The 25,283-nt window shown below is 40.9% G+C and overlaps 3 protein-coding genes across 8 annotated transcripts in view; 1 reads left to right on the top strand and 2 right to left on the bottom strand.

Annotated features, from left to right (window-relative positions):
• Nucleotides 1-11,040, bottom strand: part of septin8a (septin 8a) — a 31,805-nt gene extending 20,765 nt beyond the window's left edge. For both annotated transcript variants that reach the window (XM_085364627.1, XM_085364628.1), the window contains exons 1-3: nucleotides 10,913-11,040; nucleotides 2,200-2,314; nucleotides 1,726-1,921 (exon numbers count right to left, since the gene is read on the bottom strand). In XM_085364627.1, coding sequence (XP_085220753.1) covers nucleotides 1,726-1,921; nucleotides 2,200-2,314; nucleotides 10,913-10,942 — 341 coding nt within the window. In that variant the 5' untranslated portion in view covers nucleotides 10,943-11,040. The remainder of the gene's footprint in view (nucleotides 1-1,725; nucleotides 1,922-2,199; nucleotides 2,315-10,912) is intronic.
• Nucleotides 11,041-13,761: 2,721 nt separating this feature from the next.
• sowahaa (sosondowah ankyrin repeat domain family member Aa) lies at nucleotides 13,762-15,237 on the top strand. Its single transcript, XM_085363970.1, has one exon. It carries the CDS (start codon nucleotides 13,762-13,764, stop codon nucleotides 15,235-15,237), a length of 1,476 nt encoding a protein of 491 aa, XP_085220096.1.
• Nucleotides 15,238-23,312: 8,075 nt separating this feature from the next.
• shroom1 (shroom family member 1) overlaps nucleotides 23,313-25,283 on the bottom strand; it is a 28,939-nt gene continuing 26,968 nt past the window's right edge. For all 5 annotated transcript variants that reach the window (XM_085364622.1, XM_085364626.1, XM_085364623.1 and 2 more), the window contains one exon: nucleotides 23,313-24,344. In XM_085364622.1, coding sequence (XP_085220748.1) covers nucleotides 24,090-24,344 — 255 coding nt within the window. In that variant the 3' untranslated portion in view covers nucleotides 23,313-24,089. The remainder of the gene's footprint in view (nucleotides 24,345-25,283) is intronic.

The following is a 25,283-nucleotide window of genomic DNA, read 5'->3' as shown; positions in this document are numbered from 1 at the left end:
GCTCACAGCTACTTGACTATACAGCTAAATGTCAGAAAATGTTACTTACATTGCATTAAAATAACACATTTCTGTTGGTTATTGCTCCAGTACAGTTGGTTTCTATAAGCTGTTTTCAATCTTTTAACCACAAAAGCCGGTGACCAGCCTCATTGGGATGTTTTGAATCACATTCACACCAGACTTGTTTATTTGAGTCTGCAGCTTTAACTCGTTTCATTTGGGAAGATGAGAAGAAAACCATTAGAAGGAAGCCACATGCTTAAATAAAAAACTAAGCGAACTGTTGGTTCATTAGTCATAGTAGATAACGTCACACAGTCATAGTCTGGTTCTCACATCAACACTTGTCATTTTCTGGCTATATATCTCTACAATTATGATCATCTACATATGAGATGTTCAGTAAATTTGTTTGTATTGAACAGATGTCTCCAGACGAATTCCTTCGTTTATCTCATGCTGTTATATTTGGACACTGCACAACCAACTCAAACACTGTATGTTTTTCTTGCTGTGGATAGTAGAAAGGCTTGAAAACAACTGCAACCAGTGTCAAACATCTTTAACACCTCCTGAATCCATATTCAGTCACATAGACTTCAAAGTGCCTCGGAGTGACCAAAATGCAACCCAGATGCTCATGTTTAACATGCGTCTGCAAAAGTAAAAGTGATAATGATGACATTTTGTCTTTAGAAAACAACGAACTCTGAGAAACAAGCCCAAAAAACAGGGCTACAAGGACATAGCTGTTTTGTTTCTTTTAGAATTAATAGGAAGCAGTTCCCTTGTGTGCTCTGGAAAGATGCAGTTTAACACTAAAGATGGAAAATAGTGACACAGTCCTGTTACGTTTAATCTAAGAGCTTGAATGTGATTTCTACAAACTCTCTGACCTAAAGCCAGTAATTCCAAGTTTTTCCTGTTAACCATCACCATACACTACTTCCATCTTTTCTAAACATGACAAATAACTGAAAATTACATCATCTTGTCCACTGTTCAACTCCGGATGTGCCACTTCACTGATGTTTTACAACTCAAAAGTGACACATAAGTAGAACAGGAAAAAAATGTATTCCATTCCCTCAGCTTGCAACATGTTTACAGTCATCTGTCCTCTCACTTCACATCCATCTTCAATCTTCTCTGAGGAATGCACAAACTGTGACCTTTTGAAGCTCTCTCAGTGTGCCGTTACACTCCGCTGCAGGCTCTGTCCTTCGCCATGTTGGTTTAAACGGTCTACGGAGAAAGCTGCTATCAAAGAGCGTGAGAGTGCTGCTTCCTGGCTAGGCCACAACAAGTACACTTCATTCCACAGCTGAATGTTAAAATAAACAAATCAACAATTTCCTCTTTATTTCTCCAACTTCCTTCAATTTCAGCCTTCGGAGACACCATAAAAGATGCAGAAGTCTGGACTGACAGTGGTTTGTGTGTCTGGGTCACTCGTTTGCCTACGTAAGCATCTTTTCATTAAAAATGTGTCAATGTCATTTTGGAGCTTGCCGATTTTTGGGGAAATACTTACAGGGAAATCTGCTTTTACAACAGACCAAAGGAAATCACAAATTCGTTTTTTTTACTTCTGCTTTTGGCTTATGGGATAATGCAGAGATATATTTGTGATCATCATTGTTAGTTTTTGTTGCTGGTTACCAAGCAGGTCTGGATACTTTGTGAGGCACTCTGGGCTGTATGTATGTGCACTTAGCTCACCTATCCTCTTTGTTGATCTGATCGCCGAAGCCAACCGTGTCAACAATGGTCAGTTTGAGGCGGACGTTGGTTTCTTGCAGGTCGTATGTTCGAGGCCGCAGATACACGCCGTTCTGGTAATGGCTCGCCTCTTCGTTCTCAAACATGGTGTTAAAGAGCGTGTTCATTAACGTCGACTTTCCGATACCAGTCTCCCCTGTGAACGGTCGGAAGCAGAGAGGGAGATGGAGAAAGAGAGAGTGCGTTAGCATCACTTGGGAGTACTTCATCAGCTTTCAGACATCGATTTTTATTGCTGTAACAGAAGTGTAAGCCAGTGTATTACGTTCATGTCAAGAAATACAACACAGTGCTGCTGTTTGTTATTTATCTTTGTAGCTAAACATGTCACTCAGTGCAAAGTAAATCAACACGAGGGCCAGAGGGACTCTGGAGAAATGTACAGTAGTTACACATTCTCTGTCCGATACTCACCTACACATAGGATGTTGAAACAAAAACCCTGCGTGACCGATTTGCTGACCAGCTGCTCAGGGAGGCTGTCAAACCCAACATGGCCACCCAAACTGAGGTTACGCTTCTCTTCATTCTACAGGACACACACACAAAAACAAAAAAAAAACATCAGAAGTGTGGCGGATGTCAGGAAAACACATGGCCGAGTCATTATTCAGAAGAGGATGGCACAGATACTGAAGCGCTCACATTCCAATGCGTGGAAACATCAAAGACCTTCTGCTCATTCTGCACATGTAAAATCCATCACATTATGATTTAGGTAATCGGGGCCTGCAGTGAGGATGAGCTTCAAGAATAATCACTCAGAAGCACAAAGAAGAAAGACATGCTTTAACAGACAGAGGAAGGAAGTGATTATATTTGTATGGAAAATGGAATAAGGCACTTGAAAACATGCAAGATGCAAGTTAGCAGCTTGTTTTATAGAAAACCCCAATGTGGACATTTCAGAACTCCACCAGTCCACCTATTCTCCAAACAAGCTCATGATCAATTTATCAGTTATTACACACTATAATAGAAATATATCGTTAATAGTGGGATGATAACAGCAGGTACAGAAGAGGCACCCAGGCTGCCTTATCTGCAACACCTTCGTCAGGTTTGATCTGTGGGATCCCCTGCCACTTCAAGAGCAGCTGGGAGATTTAATCCCTCTACTTCGAACCTCCGCCCTGCTGGAGGTGCATTGTGCACCTCTAAAAAAAGGAGCACCCACAGGGCATCCTTATGAGAAGGCTAAATCAGCTCAACTGACTCATCTCACCGTTTAGGATCACAGGGATATTTCAGCAGGTTGTATCAGTGATCTTGCTCTTTCAGTCGTTTCTCAAAGCTCATGACCATCGGTGACATAGATCGAACAGTAAATCGAGTGCTTTGACTTCTGATTAAATTCTTTCCCCACTGCTGAGGTGAAGTAAGATGCCCACAGATGTCCAAAGAAACGGCCACGGAAGTATTTAACCTAAAACACAAAAGTTAGCAATGCACGACAAACTAAAAACCACCAGAAAAAAAAACAACAACAACAAATCAGGAGGGTTGTAACCTTTTTTCACATTTGATCTAGCTCATTTAACCAATCTCAGCCAAAGAAGAGAGTTAAAGCTGTACAAGAGGGCCAGCACCTTGAGATGAATAGGGCCACCCGATCTCATCTGGCTGAGCCACGAAGGACTGCATACTTGAAAGCTGAAGTCACCAAGCACAGGCAGCTGAGAGCAGAGCACAGCCAACAATACAGAACTGAGAGGTGGAGGCAGGCTCCGAATACACAGAAGATGACTTTTAAACCTAACTGAACTGCATAATACAGGCTGGAAAGTGTGTGTGTGTGTGTGTGTGTGTGTGTGTGTGTGTGTGTGTGTTCAGGGGTTTCGGGAGGTGAACGAGAAAACAGGGCTTAATGTGTCAGGCAACACAGCTGGAGTAATCCAACATGAGCTGAGATAGGCAATACTGAGCTGAGCTGCAGCACATTGGGGAGATTACTATACTACACTAACATGTGTTAAAAGTAATAAATATCCTATATGCATTGATAATATGAATATTATTTAAACAAAGACATCAATTTCACTGCAAACCCCACAACAACAGACAGAAACTCCCTTCATTACATATCGTTCTGAATTTATTAATGAACATTGTATTTATAAATGTGAAAGGAGCAATAACACAATAATTGTGCATTGTAATAGGTGCATGACAGACTGAATATATTAGTATGCTAAAACAAGGGATAAGGCCGGTTTCAGTTGTGTGCACTGTAGCTCCATAATCATCCTCGATTTCCAGTTCGAGCAGTTTATACAGCTCTTGTTCTTAAGTCTGAATACGTATATTGTAAGTCGCTTTGAAAGGAAAAAGCAATGAATAACTGCAACGTTTGCAGGAGTCGGTTTCAGGTTCACCGAGATGAATGAGAGGAAGAGGCTGTGGCCATTCTTTCTTTGTTATTCGCTGTAAACTCAGACCTTGTCAAACAACATTAGTCGGCCTGCTAGTCAGCATTGGTAGTCAGCCTGCTGAATGAATGAAGCCGGGTAGAGATGTTCAGATAGAGCAGTGGTTCTTAACCTGGGTTCGACTGAACCCTAGGGGTTCGGTGAGTCGGTCTCAGGGGTTCGGCAGAGCCTCCGCCGTGACATGTACGGCTCATTTTGTGCATCAGTAAAAAACATATGCATGTCTTGAATTTGAAAAAAATCTTATTTTATTTTTCACTAAAGAGGGGTTCAGTGAATGCGCATATGAAACTGGTGGGGTTCGGTACCTCCAAAAAGGTTAAGAACCACTGAGATAGAGGGAAGGGAGCAGACTATGATATTGTGCCTGTAAGCGAAACTAAACTCTGGATTCCTGAGTAGGTTTTAAAATAGGAGTTAAAAATTTACATAAGCCTGTATTTATCCAGGAAATTATAAATAAAGGCTTGCGTGCTGCTTTTCCATAAACATTTTTGTACTTTAAACTCTGAAAATGTGTACTTTAGTTTGTAAATGTACTTCTTCAAGCTCACAGTTCCTATTTAATACTTTTCTAGACATTTAGAGCATAGCTAAGCTTAAGGAGGGGTTTTTTTTACTTGTAAACCTGCTTCTGTGGATATTCCTCCAAACTTACTAAACCACAATGGTGAAACAAAAATTCAGAAAAACAACAGGGATTCTGACTCACTCTAGATCATTTTGGGTTGACCTCCTACACTGAACCTAATCACGCTGTCAGTAGCGCATGATTTTTGTGTGTAAGTGAGTGACACATAAGAAGCAGATGGAGCCCGTGAACGGCTGCTGCAAAATGAGCGCCCAGGCCTGACCAAGAGTGTTATCTTTTAGGAGAAGACAGCACAGAACTGCAGACGTGGACACAAACTCCCCAAGCTGTCACTCGACTGGCTGAATGTGTAAGTGTATGCACTGGACTGACTGAAGGAGGAAGCACTCAGTTTCCTTAGTGTCCTTAGTGCAGTAAAATGGCTATCCAGCCATGTGCAAGTACTCCACTTTAAGTAAAAACTTAACGAATCAAAGAAGTTGGAAAAATAAAAATGGACTGCAATGACATTTCATTTCTCAAAAAGAAAAACAGTGCAGAAATAGTTCAGACAGAGAGTTGAGAGTTGATAAGAAACTCATTCATTGCAATGAGTGCAAGATGTTGCAGAACTAAATGTGTTAAATAAAGCACTTTAATTTCAGCTGCCAAAACACTGCACATTATATTGTTAATATAGATTTATTTTAGAGATTATAGATTTAAGATAGATTTCACTTAAGCAAAGTGTGACGTACAGCCAAAAAATAATATTATGTTAAACATTTCTCCATCTTTGGTATTTTTCAGGGAGGCATTAAAGGATTGCCTAGTTCACTATACATTCTTTTCACCCTATGTAATTCAAGCCAACTGGATTTCTTTAACAACATGACAAATCTAAAAATAAACCTGCCCGTTTTTTTTGCTTTCTGGTCCATTTAGATTTGATGTCGAGAACATAATAACACCCATCAGCAAATACAGGATGTATAACCAACAGACAAGAACAGTTAGGGAAACTATGAGGTATCTGACTGTCCACCAACCCACCCGAGCTAGCTCGGAAGAAGAGAAAAGCAGCGGCACAAAGTATGTCAGGAATGAAAAGCTTCTGGTTAACTGTCTCAGGGTGAAGAGACAACACAGTTCCCAGGCCACCAGGAAATGGTTGCACAGAAGAGGCCCCAGGTGGCTCCAAGTGAAATGAGCCACAAACAATATGGACTAGGTCACAATGCTGCTCGCTTGAAACTAGCCGAGTTACTAAAGCCTTTTATTATTGTTGCAGATGAAAATCCGATGTGAAACAAAAAGAATGGCACAAGTAAAGGTAATTAAAGGTAATCAGTTTCAAGGTCCTCACCGTCACATCTGCATGGTCTACTGGGTCACCCAAAAAGAGTTGTGATACGTTTTTTTGTTTTGTTTTTTAATAAAACCTGTGCAAAAACTAAAAGAAAAGCTCTAATCTCAGTTTGTTCTGTAGTATGTGTATCCTGCACTGCAACCCTAAAGTCAGTGAAACATGTAACCATTTTCATTGTATATTCTGCCACATGTTTAGTTATGATTGTTTAAGCTACAAAATAATGAACCTCTGCACGGGATCACTTAATCAGGGACCGAAATACTGCTCGTCTGCCGCTCTTATCCAAGCTAGTTCTTTCTTTAGAAATGCAACTCAGTGCTACAAAGCTGTGGATATTCAGTGAATTTCTGGGCTCTAACCAAGCAAGCCGTGAGATCATTTTTTCAAACATTCTAATAAATATGTGATTCGGATCTGACCTGATTATAAACTCAGGCAAAAACCAAGCTCTGTTTCATGTGCCCATCAGTCCACAGAAACACTCGGCCACCAGCCATCAGTCGGCCCCTCCCTCTCTAGCCATCTTCTTTTCAGCTGTCTTCCAGCCTTCTGGCCTACATCCCCGCCGGACTGGTGTCTGCAGCTTGTGTCTGCCTCAGTGAACCTCCACCTGACAGACAGCAGCAACCACGCACAAACACACAGTTGCAGCTCGTGTTTGTGTGTTTGTGGGCAAGAAAACTTCACACATTACTACTACTACTTTAACATCTTGATGTAAAATTTGTTTAGATATAGTTTGTCTGTTAGCAAAGACAGAATTCATCCACTTGAATGTGGCATGAAATGAAATTACTTTTATTGTGATTCAAACTGCATATACTGTATTAAGCTTTTGCAGGTAATGAAAGTGCAAATGACATTTTGGGGGCTTCTTGTCACACTTTGGGTTTGATTTGACTTAGCATCTGTGAAGGGAGGAGACCACAGGACAGCCTCAGTGACAAACCCACACACGCACACATTTATCACTCTTTAGCTGAAGTGGCTGCTGACTGGTGTTTCCTGTCCAATGTGTAAGTTCATGAAAGTGTAACTCTACTTTCAAACTGCCAGTACACAGTACTAACATGTTACACTTTTGAAATCAATAACGTACTTTATAAATTACGTTACAAATATTTTTGCATCTTATTCCACGTCAACAAGCATGAAATGCTGAGTGAGGTGTTTTTGCGTTACTGTCAGGTCGAACCACACCTACAGACTTCTGCTCCACCGGTTCTCAGCAGCTGCCCATGCTGGCAGCGATGTTGTAATGGTAAAAATGTTGACGGTTGAAATTTGAATGACGTGTGCCTCCTCTTGTCTTTTATGCTATTATAACCTGCCCCACGCTCATGAACATGCTTACATTACTACTGAGCCTCACCAGTAGTAACACCATCCATGCCGAAAAGGAAAGACAAAAGGGAAAAAAAGGAGTGACAGATGGGAAGTTGAGACAGGAACCATTTTACGAGACAGATGGACAGCATACTTATCTTTATGGGGGTTCCTTACCATTAGAAAAGAAGAAAGTATGTTTTTGTTTTTAACTTATCCTATCAGCCACAAAAGCAATGTTTTGTAGGTCAAAGGTAAAAGTGGAATAGATTGGATTAGCTTTACTCTCACCCATGCATGCTAAGTACAATATAAGCCTTCTTGTTTTAAGATCTTATACTAACTAGCAAACACGATGTTGAATACTTCTGGTTGATACTTCAAAGTTGATTTAATTCAAAAATGTGGATCCCAGGGAAGAAAAACTCCAGAACGTAAAATATGTAATTTTCTTTGTGTGCTAATTTTGAATGAAGTAAGAGCTTGATTTGGCTAGTCATATAAAAGGAAAAGGAGCAACCAACTGCACAGTCCATAGTCCATACATAAATATGATTTTGACTTAAGAATCTACCTAACGCAGTTTTCTCTTCTGCCCTTCTTATTGGTATTTACTGATGAAACTGGAGGGACCCTACCTTCTGTTTTACCGTCCACTTTGCCAAAAATGGCCAAATCAGTTCTGGGTTAATGAGCTGATGGTTGACTTAATTTTAAAGAACACAAATATTCATCTGGAGCAAATTCCATAGAGAAGAGCAAAAGTTTGATTTAGAAAACATGATGTTTGGAGCTGATGCCAATTTGAATTTTTAAGGAATAAATATCACAATATTGATGTACTGGACATCATAACGTATACATGCAACAGCTACTTTTTGCTGCTCCCCTATTCACAAGGGATCACCACAGCGAGTAGCTCCGCACGTTTAATTTGGCAGAGTTTTAACACCGGACATCCTTCCTGACACAAGCCCAAAGGCATTTGCGTTTCCTCCTGGGATGGAACTTGGGATCTTTCGCTTGTCCTGCGAATGTTTAAACCGCTACTCAAATACAATATGTGAGTTACACTAGAAAGGGAAAATAATTTCGCAGCAAAGTGGTTTACTAACCCGTTAGCATCTAAACACGAACACACTGCTCATCTCCACGCTGCCTGCTCAGCTGTGGTGTGCACCCTGCTCCATGTGCTGCAGGGTGCACAACTTAGCCAGAGAATCTTTTTCTACATCCAGACATATCAGCGTACAGTTTCATATATCAGATCGGCTGTAGGTATGGGAGCGTGTCTAGCCGCCAGTCTATCCGGTTCAGCTGTTCATTGTGGACCACACTTTGTTACATTTCACTGATATCTAAGAAAATAACTGAGCTACATACATGGTAATCCTCATTCAGCCTATGCTGACATTATTTTGCAAATTTAACCTCAGTATATAAAGAATTGGGAGACAGATATTGACTCATCACAGCTGAGGCTGCAGCTTGGATGTCATGATTCATCCGATTCACCAGGTTTGACAAGCTCGCCCGAAGGCCGTTTAAGCCCCACAAGTTCTATATACAGCTTACAACGCTGATGGCGGTAAACTTGAGCCACACTTTGACCTAAACAATGTGATACAGGCGTGTTCCTTCTTGTTCCAAGATGTGTTTCATTAACAAATACATGTGCAACTAGAGCACCAGCTGTATGAAGACATTGTAAGCACAAGTTAAATAAGCTTTTAAAAGAGCAAGGACCTGCCTGCTCGCCTGCTTGAGTCCTTACTCCACATCTCTTGGCTTTAAGCACTTTATGGAGCTAATTTCATTTCACGCATGCAGTCCTCACAGGAGAGACAATACTCTTCAGGGTCAGTAAGCACTGTGCCTCCTGAATGTGCTCGGGCTTTTTTTTTTTCTTTTTTTTTTTTAATTGCATCCAAATTAAAATGAACATCATTATTTTTATGCTACACACTCTAATGCAATCAATAATCGAGAACGACACACATTGTTAGGCAGTTGGCTTGTATTGATCACTTCATGTGGATCCGGCCTAGAAAGTTATCCCAGCGCTACAGGCTCCACCGGATGGGGCTGACGTGGAAAAACAATCCAACCAAGCACACATCTCTATCAATAGCTGGGTGTAATTAAACAGTACTCCCTTTACACAAACTGCCAGGCCAGCAGGTCAGTTTGTTCAATGTGGTCTCACTTAGTTCAGGATGTTAGACAGCTGCGTTGCTGCCAACGCCGGCCTGTTTCGCTGCATTCTCAGCATTTTTCTCATTAATCAATCAATCCTCTAAATTTCGTATTCCAAATGAGACATTTTGGAAACTTCCACTGGGCTCTGAGCCCCCATTCCTGGATACCTTCCTAATTTAAGAAATGCGAGGAGTGCAATATCCTCTCTTTATTTCTGGATCCTCTCCTTTTCTTCGCAGACATGTGTTGCATCAATAAGTGGTAGGAGTGGCCGGGAGTGTGTCCTTAATCTCTTTATCCCTGCAAGTCAGCTCTGCTTACAGCCTAACACAGAGATCTTTTCAAGCATCTGCCAAAAAAGTTAATCACCTTCTCCCATTCATTTGCCACTTTACTACAACATCATCATCACCATTATTACTAACATCATTCATACACTCACCTATTCTTTGTCATGTGACTTTGTGGGAATTTACAGAGAATTTTCAGGTATGTTTTGCGACACTTCACTGTACCTACAGAGTCACACCTGAATGACAACATGGCATGTTACTATGGATGTCATCCAGGATGCATTCCACCCTCAACTGATACTACTCTGCCCAGCCTGCTACTGTGCCACTGTACAAAGCAGTATCATGAACTGACATACCCATGGCTGTAAACATAACATTTTGAGTCTAAGGAAGAAAAACACAAGTGTATTTATCACTCATCACTGCGATTAATACACCTAAAGGAGTCTTCAAGTGGTAATTTTATCCACTGGCTAGCCAGTGTACATGCCTTACTGTGATTCTCCATGGCGGTTGCAATGTTTGTTTCCTTAATTTCTAACAATCTCAACAGTAAATAGTTTAATGTTTCCATACGCTACACCCATATTTTCAGCAACGCGTCCACGCGTGTAAACGCAACCGAAGAGAAAAAAATGCATTACACGGCACGACATTAAAAATAGTCAGCTACTGTAGCGTACTTAATTTCCCCATAACTGGGAAAAACACAGTCACCATCACCGAAATCACTCCCACCATCTCGCCTGAGCCCACAGTCCAGGCTCCAAAAGCGGGGGAGGCTTAGCTACATACATACCCACACATAGACAGCAGCTAACACACACTTTTACTAATCACAGCCAAGTGTGCCCGTAGCTGCACTTGCAATGTTTACTGCTCCTAGAAAACAGAGAGGGGAAAAAACAAGGAGCTCCGGATAGCATTTGCTTACCGAAAACACGTCAACGTCCGTGGCAGCCATGGTGCGGAATGTATGGTGTTGGTGTGCTGAAGCAGACCGAGCAGAGGCGAAAGGGAGCAGCCCTTGTGTCTCCGTACTAGCCTGCTAAACTACTGACTGAGCTGAGCTGACAGTGATAGGAAGAGAGGGACACAAGGCGGAGAGGAGCTGCTGAACTGGGCAGGGAGGGCGCTAAGCTAGGTGACGAGAGGACTCCCTGCTACTTCGGTTCTGCTTCGCTCAGACACGCTACAGTTTTTCATTTGCTTTTAAAACGGTACTAGTGTAAAAGAACAACAGTTATTTTCTTATTTTTTATAAACTGATTATATATAAGGGAAAGGGTGAGAGAGTCGGTACTTAACGGCTGTTTGACGGAGCACTGTTTGCGCATGCGTACGCACATTCCACATTTTTATACATTTTTGCTGTTTTCACATGAAGAAAGCTATTTTTAAGTAGCTTTTCATTATATTGATTATCAAAGTGAACTACAAAAGATGGTTGCTATGTAGTTTTTATTAAGCACTAAAGAGTTTCCAGGCGATATAAGAATAAATATTTATACCTAAGTTAAAGTCGAGCGTGAACTATCCCAAGTATAGTTGACATCTTTGGTTGTGACATATACTTTTTCAATATGGCCAGCTTTCTCAATCGCTGCAGGAATGTCATGTTGCACACTCTGCAAGCCAGGACAGGAGCGAGCAGCAGAGATATGTGTCAGTCAGAGATGGATATCATTTAAAAAAAATACCTAATCATTTGGATGCCAGTCAAAACATGGCATTCATATTAAAATTAAGCTAATTAGGTCAGAGATTGAGTTTACTAGAATGCAGATCAGCCAATCAGAGAGTTGGAGCAATCCGTCACGTGATGTCGCGATTTTCAATATTTTTCTGTTATCTGTCACGCAAAAAAAATAGAATTTGTATCTTGTATGTGTGTATACCAAACTGGCTTTATTCCAGATAAATGAATGGTATTACTATCATGAGTAAGAGCAGTGGTTAAGTTATAAGATACCGTTGCAATAATTAGGATTTCCAAAGAACTAAGTGGCAAACCTCCAGTACTCAAAAGTCAAGCTCGCACATGCCACAAACTGCAGTTCTTCTAATGTCCACTTGCAGCCTGCTCGATGAGTAAGTCAGTCTGTATTAATTACAATGTTGATGTTAAAGTGCCCAACTTTATCAGGAGAAATAGAAGGAAGGTCGGAAAGAGTTGCACTGCGTCTTTGAGGATCTCAAGAGCACATACTGGAAGAATTAAAAGAAGTTAAAGTGACTAAGTGGCATTTTAAAAAGCTGGTACAAAAAGGCTTTTGGCCTCTATGGATAGTGCCCCCCTTCATTGGGGAGATGCATAACTCATCCATGTGGATACTGGAGTTGGGTGTGTGGCTGTCTGATTGACAGGCACAGTCTGCCGTGATAGTGATGTGTTGTATGGCCATGTTGGTGGTGTTCCTGCATCATTATAATAATGTTGGTCCACAATGCTGATGTGATGTCATAGCTTGATGACTGTGATGAGAAAGGACAAAAAAATCCATTTGTTTATATAAAAATCTCTTCTGAAACAAATGTTAAGCATTTCAAGTGTTTTCCTTATTAATTAATGCAATTAAATAATAAAGTTAGGTTTGCTGTTAGCCACATTTAGGTTCCTCATCCTGGTTTGCTTGGGATAGTTTTTCATTGCTTTAGTTAACTTCTTGGTTAATGCTAACTGAATGCTCACACAACATGACTGACCAGTTGTAATGTTTATTCTGGAACAACATTATGATGAAGATATAAGATATATAAGATAGGAACAAAACTAACCTGGCGATATCAAATCGTATGTGGTGAAATTATCTGACAAATACTATGGCTCGCTGCGAGGTACAGACTATCAAAGAAGTCTTTGGTTCAGTTTTGTGGAGTAAAATTGCAGCAATTTATTAGCCCAATGCAGTCAACAAGATAGGATGGCCACAACAGCCACAACAATGATGCTTCCAATCAGATGGGTGAGGTCACGTTGCTATGTCCATCTTTTATTTACAGTCAGTGATGGTAACAGATTATATAACCTATATGACATTTTCAAAATACAAAAAAGAAATAATGAGCCCACATTTCATTATAAAATATATGTAACTAGATTGTAACCACAATGATTTATTAATTAATTTATTTATTATTTTTAATCTTTAAATTCCATTGTCACCATTGTTTACAACAACTTATTTTGTTTGTTTGCTTTTCTTGAAAAGGGGGAAATTACTTTTTTTAATGTGGCTGCATTAGTTTGTATATTATTATTATTTATTTATTTATTTATTACTTTATTATCATTATTATGATTAATATTATTTAAAGTGTAATATTTTCAGTGTTGAAGTATAACCCTTGCATATAAAGTATAATCCTTATTACAAACATTTCATGTTTGTGAGTACAGTACCTACATTTCAACACCTCATGTGAGCCTAATCCAACATTTTTAGCCTAATTACCAAATATTTTCTCCTTATCATTTATATGTACTTGTAGCCTACGAATAGGAACAAAGTGATGCTTTTTGTTTTATTTTACTGAGGTCTACTTTGTTGATTTACCGAAATTTTTGAGCATAAGAATGTTGAACTACTTTGCTCATAGTAAAATATGTACATACATTATTCAAATTGTCCACGTCCTCACTTTCCCCGGAAAGAGCCTCCTCCAGGTGTGGGGAGGAGAGGGAGCGTCCAGGTAAAGCGGTCTGTACCGTCACACGGATAAAGGTGTAACACACCGCGCAGCTGTAAGGAGCTTTCGCTTTTTTCTTTTACAGCTTTAATAATGATTTTGACACAAGAATCCATCCTGTCTTTGCTGGTAGCGGAGGGTGGAAGAGTGAAGAAATCCGACCTGGTTGATAAGTTCAGAGAGTCGGTGGACACCGCGGATCCCGAAGAAAGAGAACGGAATAGGGAGCTTTTCAAGACTTTTGTCAACAATGTAGCGTTTGTGAAAGAAATCGACGGCGAACGGTATGTTGTCCTGCGGAAAACCTATCAGCATTTGTTGGAAGGTCCAAAGATCCATGTGGAAAAGCCTGAAAATGAAAAGATCCCGCTGACAGGTGAGCAGCAGCGCCCACCTGCGCAGGCTGGAAGCTCTGAGGATCAGGGAGGTGTTCAATCAGCTGTTACTGAACCTGATCAGGAAGAGGCAAGTGAAAGTAGTGACCATCCCACAGAACTGCTTTCTCCCATACAGATGGCACTGCAAAGGAGTAAATTTGCAAGTGTACGACTTAAAAGGTCGCTGAATGTTGATGTCCAGCTGCAGGATAGAAAGGGAATTAACTGCTCAAATGCACCTGTAAAGACCAAGCCATATGCCTTGCCTCTGAGGATGCCCCCCAGCGCCACTAAAGTGGAGATCCACAAACTTAAGCCTGACCCAGATGAACCCGAAGAACAACTAAAAACAGATGCTTTCAGGGACAAGAGAAACAAACTTAAGCCTGACCCAGATGAACCCGAAGAACACCCAAAAACGGATGCTTTCAGGGACAAGAGAAGGATGCCTTCGGCGGAGAGCAGCACCGGCTCACCCCAACTAAGGAGGGCAGCGAAGAGCACCAAGGCATCAGAGGAGCACAAAGACACCAGGATTCCCTCTATGTTTCCCCTGGAGCACTCAGAGCATCAGTGGCTCGTCAATTGTGCCGCCGGCCACTGGAGCCAGGCTTACGGCCTGCTGCTCAGAGACAACCAGCTGGCCGAGAAGAAGGACTTCATGTCAGGGTTCACTGCTCTGCACTGGGCAGCCAAAACTGGGAACAGCGACATGCTTGTGAAGATTATCGAAAAAGCCAGGCAAGGAGGGGTTCACGTTGACATCAATGCAAAAACACACGGGGGATACACTCCTTTGCACATTGCTGCATTGCATGACAAGCAATATATCATTGGCATACTGGTGAAGGAGTACGAAGCCAACATAAGCATCAGGGACAACTATGGCAAGAAGGCCTACCACTATCTCCACAAAGACGTTTCTGAGTCTGTGAGAGAGATGCTTTGTAAGCCCAAACCCCAGCCGGCAGAGGACAGGGCCCTGCATGAGAAAGAGGAGCTGGATTTGTTCCCGGATCTCTCCAAGGGCCTGCATTCAATAAGCCGCCTCTTTCAACCAAACGTGACAGGCCACAAAAAGAAGCACAAGCAGCGGCCGGGCCTGTACTCCCTGAACAACGACCCCATCGAAGAGGGAGAAGACAGCGGCACCGGCTTCAGGCACAGGCCCATGTCAGATGTTTTTATGTGAAAGCAAAGCTCTTCCCTGACGGAAAACACACCAATGACCTTAAAAGGATTTGGTTAATGCTCTCTTTTTTTTATTTTTAGCCTACTTTCTGCAGTTATTATTGGAGATAATGATACAAAAAACATGTGGAGGGATTCTATAGAAACACAATTTAAGTGGTTAAGATCAAAGAGAAAAGATTTAAAAAACCTCGAGGTCAGCAGACGCTGTGTGTGACGTTACCTGCATGAGGTGAATGTCAGACAATGGTGGCTCCTGTGAGTCGTCTTATTACTCACACAAGTGTGGGCTTTTGTAGGTGTGGCCCCTTTAGTCTGTCTGTTTTCAATTGAACTGAGCTTTAAAGTTGTACAGAGAATTTTCTACTGAGTCATTCCAATTAAGACCAAAGCATCATCACCTGAGAGGAATCTGCGTGTTCAGCAAACTGGTAATAAGGACTAATGTATAATATCACAGCATTACAGTCACAGAAGTTAGCATGTGGAACAATTGTACAGACAAAGTGGAAAAAAATAGTACATCACTACATAACTTCACAGACCAGCTGAAAAACAACAAACTGAATGAATATAGGAAATGTTCCTCTCGGTGATTGAGTTGTTTCATTGTGTTCTTATGAAGCCTTGTCTTCATTTTTGTTGTTTAAGGTGAGAATAACCCTCTTTTTTTGTAAAAAAAGGAGTAGGTCTCAATAAGTGTTTAACTTCTAAATACACCCGTTGAGGTGTAGTATGTATATAGTATGTAAAATTTAAGATGATTTCATATTGTGTTTATATATCACACATGGAGTGTTAGGATGGTTTCCTTGTTTTTTCTTCTGTTTATGTTTTTTATATGAATACTATAGCCAGAATTAACCCCTGGAGGGTCCTAGAAAAATGCATACACTATCGGACCTAGAGCCACAAATCGACCCAAGACCCTCCAGGGAAAATAAATGTAGTGGTTTAGACCAGTTTTCCAGTTCATGCCATTAAAAAAATTAAGGTGTCTGTTTATGTAATCGAGCTTCCATGTCCGATAAGTCGTGCCATGAATTCTCTTCCACTGTGATGTCGAACGGGCTGTTTTTCTTTTAACCACAGACTTTAATCTGGTTGATCTTTTTTTGTTTTTGTCAAAGTACCCATTCTTATTCTTCTTTTGATTTCAAGCTAAAGCGTACATACTGACAGGAAGTGAATGCAGAATAAAGACATTCTGTTACTCATTTACTGAGATCAAGACTTGACTTGCTCTGTGTTTTCATTTATGAGCAAGAAATGCAGTGCAGTGATCTCACAAAGCAGGCATGCGCAAACAGGGAAAAAAAACGAGGTGTTAATTTATAGGGGAATTAAACTTCCAGTAGAGAAAAATATAATTGTTTTGGAAAGAAGAGACTTAAATATTTGTGCCTCTGAGGGCAGGTTTAGAAGACTAAGCTATTAACTGCTTCACTTTAAAATAGATTAATTATTAAAGGCTGTAAAGCATTAAAAAATTCCCCCGAAGGAAGCCGACTCTGGATTTCACTGTAACATAATCAAATTTACAACAAAAAAAAAAAAGGGGGGGGGGGGGGGGGGGGTACAACTTGTATCATTCATTAAGGCCGCACAGGTGCTCCATAAATCATTAATGCCCCTGTATTTGCCAAGTAATTCTCCAGGCTTGGCTACATCTCCTGACTTGTCGAGACAGCTGTGATTAAGCCAGGTAAGCATCTGGCATTGAATGTGCGTGGCTGAAAGATCAGAACGAGCTTTGCATACACTTAACTCAGTGTGTGCTGAAAACTGGAGGTAAACGAGAGGCAGGAGAGAGCGGGAAGAAATAGCAACATTTAGAAATAGTAGGCCAGCTCACTATCCCGCCGTTCGCCTGCCCTTGACTCGTCTCCCTCTGCTTCTTGCGTGTCTCGTTATGTCACTTTCCCAGAAGCGTACATTGTTTGTACGTCAAGATGATGTTTCATCTCAGAGCCTCTGGGCTTTATTAAGCAAATGTTCTTTTCTGTGGCTGCTGCGGGGAGGAAACCCAACACGGGTTCAGAGAGCTAGGAGAGTCAGCACATAGAGCTGATGTCAAACTGTTAATGCACATAAACATATGAGTGTTTAAGGATTAAACTGTACCATAGAGAGCAATCAGAGCAATCCATAATTAAACGTTGTCCTAGTAATGTTATACTGCCTAAAAGTGCACTACTGTAGCAAACCATAAAGGAAAAAAAAGCACTATCTGACAGCAAATTCATAACGGAAATCCTGTTCAAATCCTTGTTAACTTTTTACATGTTTTTAATGTAAACAAGCATTAACACAAATGTCTAATTAGCCAATCATTTGGCTGCAACTCAGTGTTTTTAGGCATGTAGACACGGTTCAAGAGGACCTGCCAAGGTTCAAACGGAGCATCAGAATGGAGTAGAAAGGTGATTTATGCGAGTGACTTTGAACAAAGCGTGGTTATGGATGTTTCAAGTATTAAAAAAAACTCCTGATCTTCTGGTATTTTAGCCACACTACCATGTTTATGGAGAATGGCAATGGAAAAAAAGAGAAAACATCCAGTGAGCAGCAGTTCTCTGGGTGAAAATATCTCACTGATGCCAGAAGTCAGAGGGGAATGGCCAGACTGCTTCAAGCTGATGAGAAGGAAACAGTAACTGAAATGACCACTCTTAAGAACCAAAGTATGCAGGAGAGCATCTCTGAAAGCACGACATGTCAAACATCAAAGCAGAAGAGCACACTGTGTGACGCTTTTTCAGATAAGAACAGGAAACTTATCTACAATGCGTGTGGGCTCACCAAAACTGGATAATAAGATCAGTGTAAACAGCATGAAAGCATGGATCCATCCTGCCTTGTATCAGCAGTTGAGGCTGCTGGTGGTAATGATGTAATGGTGCAGGAGATATTTTCTTGGCACACTTTGGGCCTCTTAGAAACTACCACATTTCTTTAAGTTAGCTTTAATAGGTTATCAATGTGTTATTAAATGGAAACAGGCCACTTTGCAGCTCTGTTTCCTGCTTATTACATAGAAACTACCAGGTATTCCCAGGTAATAATCACACTTCTTTAAGTGTGCTTTAATAGGTTATTCACCCTACCTTATATTGTAAGGTAGACTCTATAATAATATGACAGCGAAAACAATCATATGACCCCCTATGAGCAAATGGTTTGGCGACAGTGGGAAGGAAAAACGAACTTTTAACAGGAAGAAACCTCCAGCAGAACCAGGCTGAGGGAGGGGCGGCCATCAGCTGTGGCTGATGCGGGATAGTGCACCATGTCAAAAAATTCAAATAATCTCAAACTGGTTTGATGAACATGACAACGACTTGACTGTACTGGTGTCCACTCACTAGATTTCAATCCAACAGAGCACCTGTGAGGTGTGGCAGATCAGGAAATTCACATCATAGATGTGCAGCTGTTAAATCTGCAGTAAGTGTGTGATGCTATTGTGTCAACATAAACCAAAATCTGTGAGCAATGTTTCCAGCACCTTGTTGAATCTGTGCCATGGAGACCAAGGCAGCTCTAAAGGCAAATAGGGAGTCCAGCCTAGTTCTAGTAGGTGTATTGCACACAACCCACATTTCTAATGTCTGTAATTTTAGCAGTAAATTTAATAAAACAACACAATTCAGTCTGTCAGTCTGCCCCAGGGCAGCTGTGGCTACAACTGTAGCTTGCCTCCATCAGTGTGTGAATGTGAGAGTGAATGAATACTGGAATTGTACAGCGCTTTGAAGTTCTCAAAAAGCGCTATATAAATGCAATCCATCATTATTATTATTATTACAAATGACACCTGCCAACACCCCCCTTAGTCACATAAAGTGCACATTTATTTCTCTGCATTATGTAATGATTCCTAACAATGTAAGGCAGTGCACCACGGCAGTCTTGCAATATTTATTATGGCCCATAATGTTTGACTTTTTTCATTGCATTGTTGGAAATGTGTAAATCCTGGTAAAATCATAGTTATGTAACATTATGCTGAGAGCTGTCTGTAAGGTGCTCTGTAGATCGAACCACCTCTCAGCAGTCCAGTAATACTGACCTCAATGCTAAAACATATAAATGAATGAACACCTCTGTGACGGTGTCAACGTAATGTATTTATAGATATCATTAAAGCATTTATGGCGGACCAGGTGTACCTAATAAAGTGGATACTGAGTATATTGAGAAAGGCCTGGCATTCATATTGTACACTGTTCAGCAGGAATATATAGTGGCAATAAATCATAGCCATATACCATTTTACCGCAGCCTAGTTAGACTGAGACCAAGCCTTTGTTAGTTTTCATAACCGAGGTGAGTAATGACTGCCAGAAGGTGGAGGCCAACACAAGGTGTGCTGACATTCCTAAGGGCAGAGGGTTCAGAGTTCAGGTTGAAAAGTAAGCTTTAAAACCACTAATCTGAGCTCCTGGCAGAGACATCACTGAGTCACCCACTTTGATAAAGAATCCTCCTCACCTCCTGCAGGCACTGTGTCTTCTGGTCATTTTAACACAGTTATATGGTTACATAAAGGGGGGGTTGTGGAATATATGCTTGAGTTTTCTGTTTCCCCACATTGCCGTGGATACAGTCGGTGATTATCAGCAGCAAAGCTCTTCATTATCTGGCGCTGTGACAGAACTGCTGCTGCAGCTGTGCTTCGCCATGCTATATCCTCCCGTTTGCTGTCTGGAGTATATCTTTATACTGTCTCTGTAATGATGCTAAACCAAATTGCCATGCAATCAGTGTCTTGGAAACAAGATCTCGCTTGTTTAGGATGCTCAGAGTTGAGTTGTATGACACCGCTGCTTCTCTGGGAATCTGTTTTGTTTTGTTTTTGTTGGTTTGCAAAGTACTCCAAGTGCTGCGTGGCGTCTCTTCTCGTCCACCTGGGGATTTCTCTGCCACTTTCCAAAACAAAACCAACCATTTCTTTGCTCATTTCATTTTGTGTCTCTTAATAAGCATGTGCTGACATCCTCGAAGGCATCCCACTGACTAAACAAATGGGAGCAGCGAGGCCTGAAAGACACGAGAGGCGGACGACAGCATCAGTTAGTGTTACTTTGAGACCACACAGTCTTTTTTCCATCAGTTAAATAGGATAATATTTCTGTTAATCTTCCTATTGATTTTGGTCCAGACTTTCATGTCATTTGGTATACCTTATATCTGTTTGTTAACACGATTATATAATCAAAGTGAGATACACGACACAACCTCAGTGCATTTAGATATGATCAAGCAGACCAGCTGAAGTTCAAACTGAGCATCAGAATGACGAAGAAAGGTGATATAAGTGATTTAGGTGATTTAACAGAAAATACTGGATATTTTCGTTCCCTAGGTGAAAATATCTTGTTGATGCCATAGTTTAGAGAATGGCCTTCGAGCTGATAGGAAGGCAGTTATGGAGAAGAGCATCTCTGAATGCACAGTATGTCCAGCCTTGAAGCAACTGCATTATAGCAGAAGAAGGTCACACCAGTTGCCACTGTTATCAGCTAAAAACAAACACTGAGGCTTCAAATCCCAGCCTCACTGGAAAAATGCCACGTGGTCCAATGAGCATCAATTTCATTCAGATAGTGTAATCAGAAGTTGGTGTAAAGGCCATAAAAGCATGAATAAATCCTGCTTTGTATCAAAGGTTCAGGCTGCTAGTGGTGGTTTAAAGGTGTGGGGGATATTTTTGGCACAGTATTATAGCTGACCATGCTGAAATTATTCCACAAAGAATTAAAGCAGTTCTGAAAGGCAACAGGGGGCCAACCTGCTACTAACAACAAATAAAGTGTCGAGTGTAGTCCACATTAATAAAAAAATGTATTTTAAAAAATATTTAGTTTACATGCATAGATGATGTATGTATTATCTCCACAATATCATTTTTTAATTTAAAAAAATGCAGATTAAGAACAAAACAGGCTCACAGGAAGTTCTCTGCTAGGAAAATTTGGACTTTCAGAAACAATGTGTTGATCTGCCTGTAGAGGGCAGAGGCGAGCTCTGATTTGAAAGCCCAAACAGGATCTCCCATTTGTGAAATAATGAGATAAAATGTTATGTCTGTACTGGTCTCCCACAGTGAATCCTGCAATGGTAGCACCAACCTTAAATCCTAGACAAATATGCCATTATTTGCTTTGAGGGGAAAAAAAACAAAGGAGGAATGAGTGTGAGCTTAATTTATTCACAATATTACAAACATGATGGAATTTGGAACTCCAAACAGGCACAAAACAACAACTCTTGACAGAAAACAGGTGTGAGACATGCCAGAAGAGGTGGGTTTACAAATGTCTGCTGCTGGCAGTCGGGACTCACTGAAATGTCTTTGCTTCTCTTGGCTTTAACACAAATTCTCCATGTATCAGTGTCACAAATCTGCAGTTTTTGGATCAAACCCGCCTTTTCCTTCAGCTAAACACAGCTGTGATTGAAAGAGAGAAACAAGCAGTGACTCAGGAAACCGCGCACACGTACAGTAGCAAAAACCAACATTTATCCGCGTGCAGCCAAGGGTCTTCTGTTTCTCCAAAAATGCCGGTCTTTTGGATTCTTTAGGAATTCCAGCAGGCTGAACGGAACGGCATTCAGCCTCTCTAACACTCCAGCCTTGCGTCAGCACAAAGGCCAAAACAAGCATACGTTTGTTTAGCAAACTGAAGCGGTCAGAGTCATAAATCTCCAGAGAAATGTTTCAGGGGTGGTGGCCAAGGTGGAAAAACTGTTTACCACAAAAACATGGAAATATTTATCCAAGGTAAAAGGGCACGTAGTTACTAAGAAAAACTGATTTATTGTTAATCACAGTTTATTTACTTTTTTAAATTTTTGAGACTGCTACTGCGTCTTTGTGGTCGTTATTCCATAAATATAACATACATAACCCACAAGCAATACAGTGTGGCTACATATATATATATATATATATATATATATATATATATATATATATGGTGGTCCCCGTGGTAATCGGAGCACTAGGTGCGGTGACTCCCAAGCTAGGCGAGTGGCTCCAGCAGATCCCGGGAATAACATCGGAGATCTCTGTCCAGAAGAGCGCAGTCCTGGGAACAGCTAAGATACTGCGCAGGACCCTCAAGCTCCCAGGCCTCTGGTAGAGGACCCGAGCTTGAAGGATAAACCGCCCGCAGGGGCGTGCTGGGTGTATATATATATATATATATATATATATATATATATATATATATATATATATATATATATATATATATATATATATATATATATATATATATATATATATACATATATATATTAGCCAGCAGGTGTAGATTCCTGAGAGACGATGACATTTCAATCACCTTCACAGGAGTTTTGCTGAAAGTTAACACGGCAAATACCAAAAGGAGTTCTGTCTTTCTGTTCAACCACACACACACACACCACAAGCACGCGCGCACACAGTGACGAACAGCAACATTAAACAGCTCTCAAAAGTGTTGGACTGAAGGTTCTGTGAGAACAGAAATGTATAAAACTATGAAAACTAGCTGACAGATTTTAATGGGGAAACAGTGGTGCAGTTAAAGGTGAGTGGATGTGCGGGTAAAGTGTGTTTGTACTTTCAGAAACAGCCTTTAACTTAAGAGAAGTGTGTAAAATGAAACAAGCATCACGTGTTTCTAGAGGGGGCTACTCTGTGGAGGTAGAGAACAGGAAACCAGTCTAAGACGCCTGAATTGAAGATTGCGAATTTTTCTCATTAAAAAACTTAAAACAAAAGGCATTTCAAGTATCAAGAATCGGCTATGCGACAAAAGGACATTGGGGAACAAAGTACTCAGTGATATAATTGTTGCTTATGTGTAATCTGCTTTTATGAGGCTTAGCACCTCCGTATGAAGAACTATTCCAGTATAAATCATCAAGGCTTTAATGAAATTAACTGGAAAAAAATTTGTACACAATTTTTCATGCTGATTGATGCGCTCGTGTACCTTTTAAAAAAGATCACCTCAACATTCCTATTTAAAACGAACCTGAAACAGGAAGAAATATTGTTTAAATGGATGGAGTAAGGCTTCCACTTGAAATGATCTTGAATCTGATTTGAAGAAATGTGCATTTAGGTTTTTTTTTTTACAAAGTGCTTTTTTCCATTCACCTATTTTTTTTTTTTGGTTTTTAGTGCCTTCATTTGAAACACATTTAAAAATAAGAACATTAAAAAAAGATTAAATCTTCTACATCTATTGTACATTTTTACTGATATGATACAGTACATCGCTCTCTTTCAGACTGCTTTCTTTCACTGGCGTCCTCCCGCTGCTCAAATACAATCTTAAAGCTTATAGTAGGTTTCCACAGGTGCAGATACAGGGCTGAAGCACTAATGAAAAGTGAAGGGAGGGTTTCTGCATTGCTAAAAAAGTGTCCCCACAGCAGCTCTAATGGAAAATGTTCCACAGCTTCAGCTATCATCAAGGCACACAGAAAACCCCCCAAACAAAAACAGTTCACTCCTGTTCGAAGTAAAAGATGTACCGTAGTGGGACAAGCCTGGAAACAGTGGTGGGCGGAGTCAGTGAGCATTTATGAGTCTCAGCAGATGACAGGAAGGTAAGCAACTTCAGTCATTACTGCTCACCTCATGCACTGCCTATATAAACAAATAGAAGAGGGGTATCGTGGGTCTTGGTGTAACTCTGCTAAACTCTTTTCAATGACCAAAACAGTCATGACAGAGTGCAAAGGGTTGCAGAGACCAGCTGGACCTCTACAAAGCCAACATGTCTCTACATGTCTCATTTTGAAGAAGCCATCCTCATTTTAGGTAAGCGAAGCAAATCCAAAATTTCCCCCTCACAGATCCAGGCTGCCGGTAAGGGCCTCCAGCTGCTCCTCTCCCAGCCTCTGCTTCTCCTCCAGGTCCTTTTGCCGGATGAGCAGCGACGCCTTGGTCTGGACGAAGCGCCGGTAGTCCTGTAGCTGTTCGGCGGACAGCTGGCGTGACAGGAAGGTGGAGACGAGGTTTTCTCTGCGATCCAAGTTATCCTTCAGATCTTTGGCATCCTCCCTCTGTTTGCATAGCAGACGATGGCGACTGTCCAGAGATTGCTGCATGGAAACGCAAAGAGAAAAAATGATCAATTCTAAGTGACAGAGTTATAAGGCTACATTTCCTCTCTATTAGACACATGTTGATAACCAAAATAAATCCCTAAAACAATCATGTGACATTTTGTCTCATATTTTGGGGTGTTTTTATAAGTGACAGGAAATAAAGAGGAGTGAAAGTTGCACGATTATGTTTCAAACAGCTACAGGACAGAGGGTGCAGTGTTTCCTTGTGTCAACAGAGGGCAGGGTAGTTACAAATGTCATCGAAACTGGGTTGGAGTTTCGATGAGTCAGTGTAAATACCAGTGTTGCTGATAACAGCGAGAAAACAAATGAGCCCTCTAACAAGCCCTCAGTATGCAGCACGCTCAGCGCTGCTATTACAGAGCACAGGGCTAACAAAGAGTCTTTTCAGGGGAAAATCTGGAGGTCTAATGCATCCATGCAAACATACAAAAAATTATGCTGGAAACACTGAAACAGGTTATTCAGAAAGCGCAAGAAAGCACAGCCAGAACTCGTGTTACGCCTGTGACGTGGCCACTGGATTAATGATTAATTAAGAGAGCGCGGAAATTATTTAGGAGAAGAAATTAGCAACATGAAAACTCTTTTAAGTGAAGCCCCTATCGATTAATCAAATTAATCTTCAAACATTTGATAAGCTGAAAAGTGTCAATTAAGCCCAGATAAACCCAGCAGCATTTTTTAAATTCCACAAAGTGAGAAACCTTGACTCCATTACAGCTGCCCTTCAACTTTCCCCCAAGTGGCGTGTTTGCTGTTCTAAAGTAAACAGAATAAGAGTATAGCTGAGGGCATGGGAGCAGCTGCACACTTCTAACACTTGCTCTCCGTGGTCTTTTTGCCAGGAGCTCCTAATGAGCCACAGTGTATATTGAGATCCTTAAGCTTAGTGATGTAGCATTTCTCCCA

Source organism: Diplotaxodon limnothrissa, linkage group LG10 (assembly GCF_057381915.1).
Source record: "Diplotaxodon limnothrissa isolate DT_005_m linkage group LG10, D_limnothrissa_male_GT1.1, whole genome shotgun sequence".
Taxonomy (NCBI): Eukaryota; Metazoa; Chordata; class Actinopteri; order Cichliformes; family Cichlidae; genus Diplotaxodon; species Diplotaxodon limnothrissa.
Note: the sequence above shows the minus strand (reverse complement) of the source record. Positions and strands in the feature narration are given on the sequence as shown.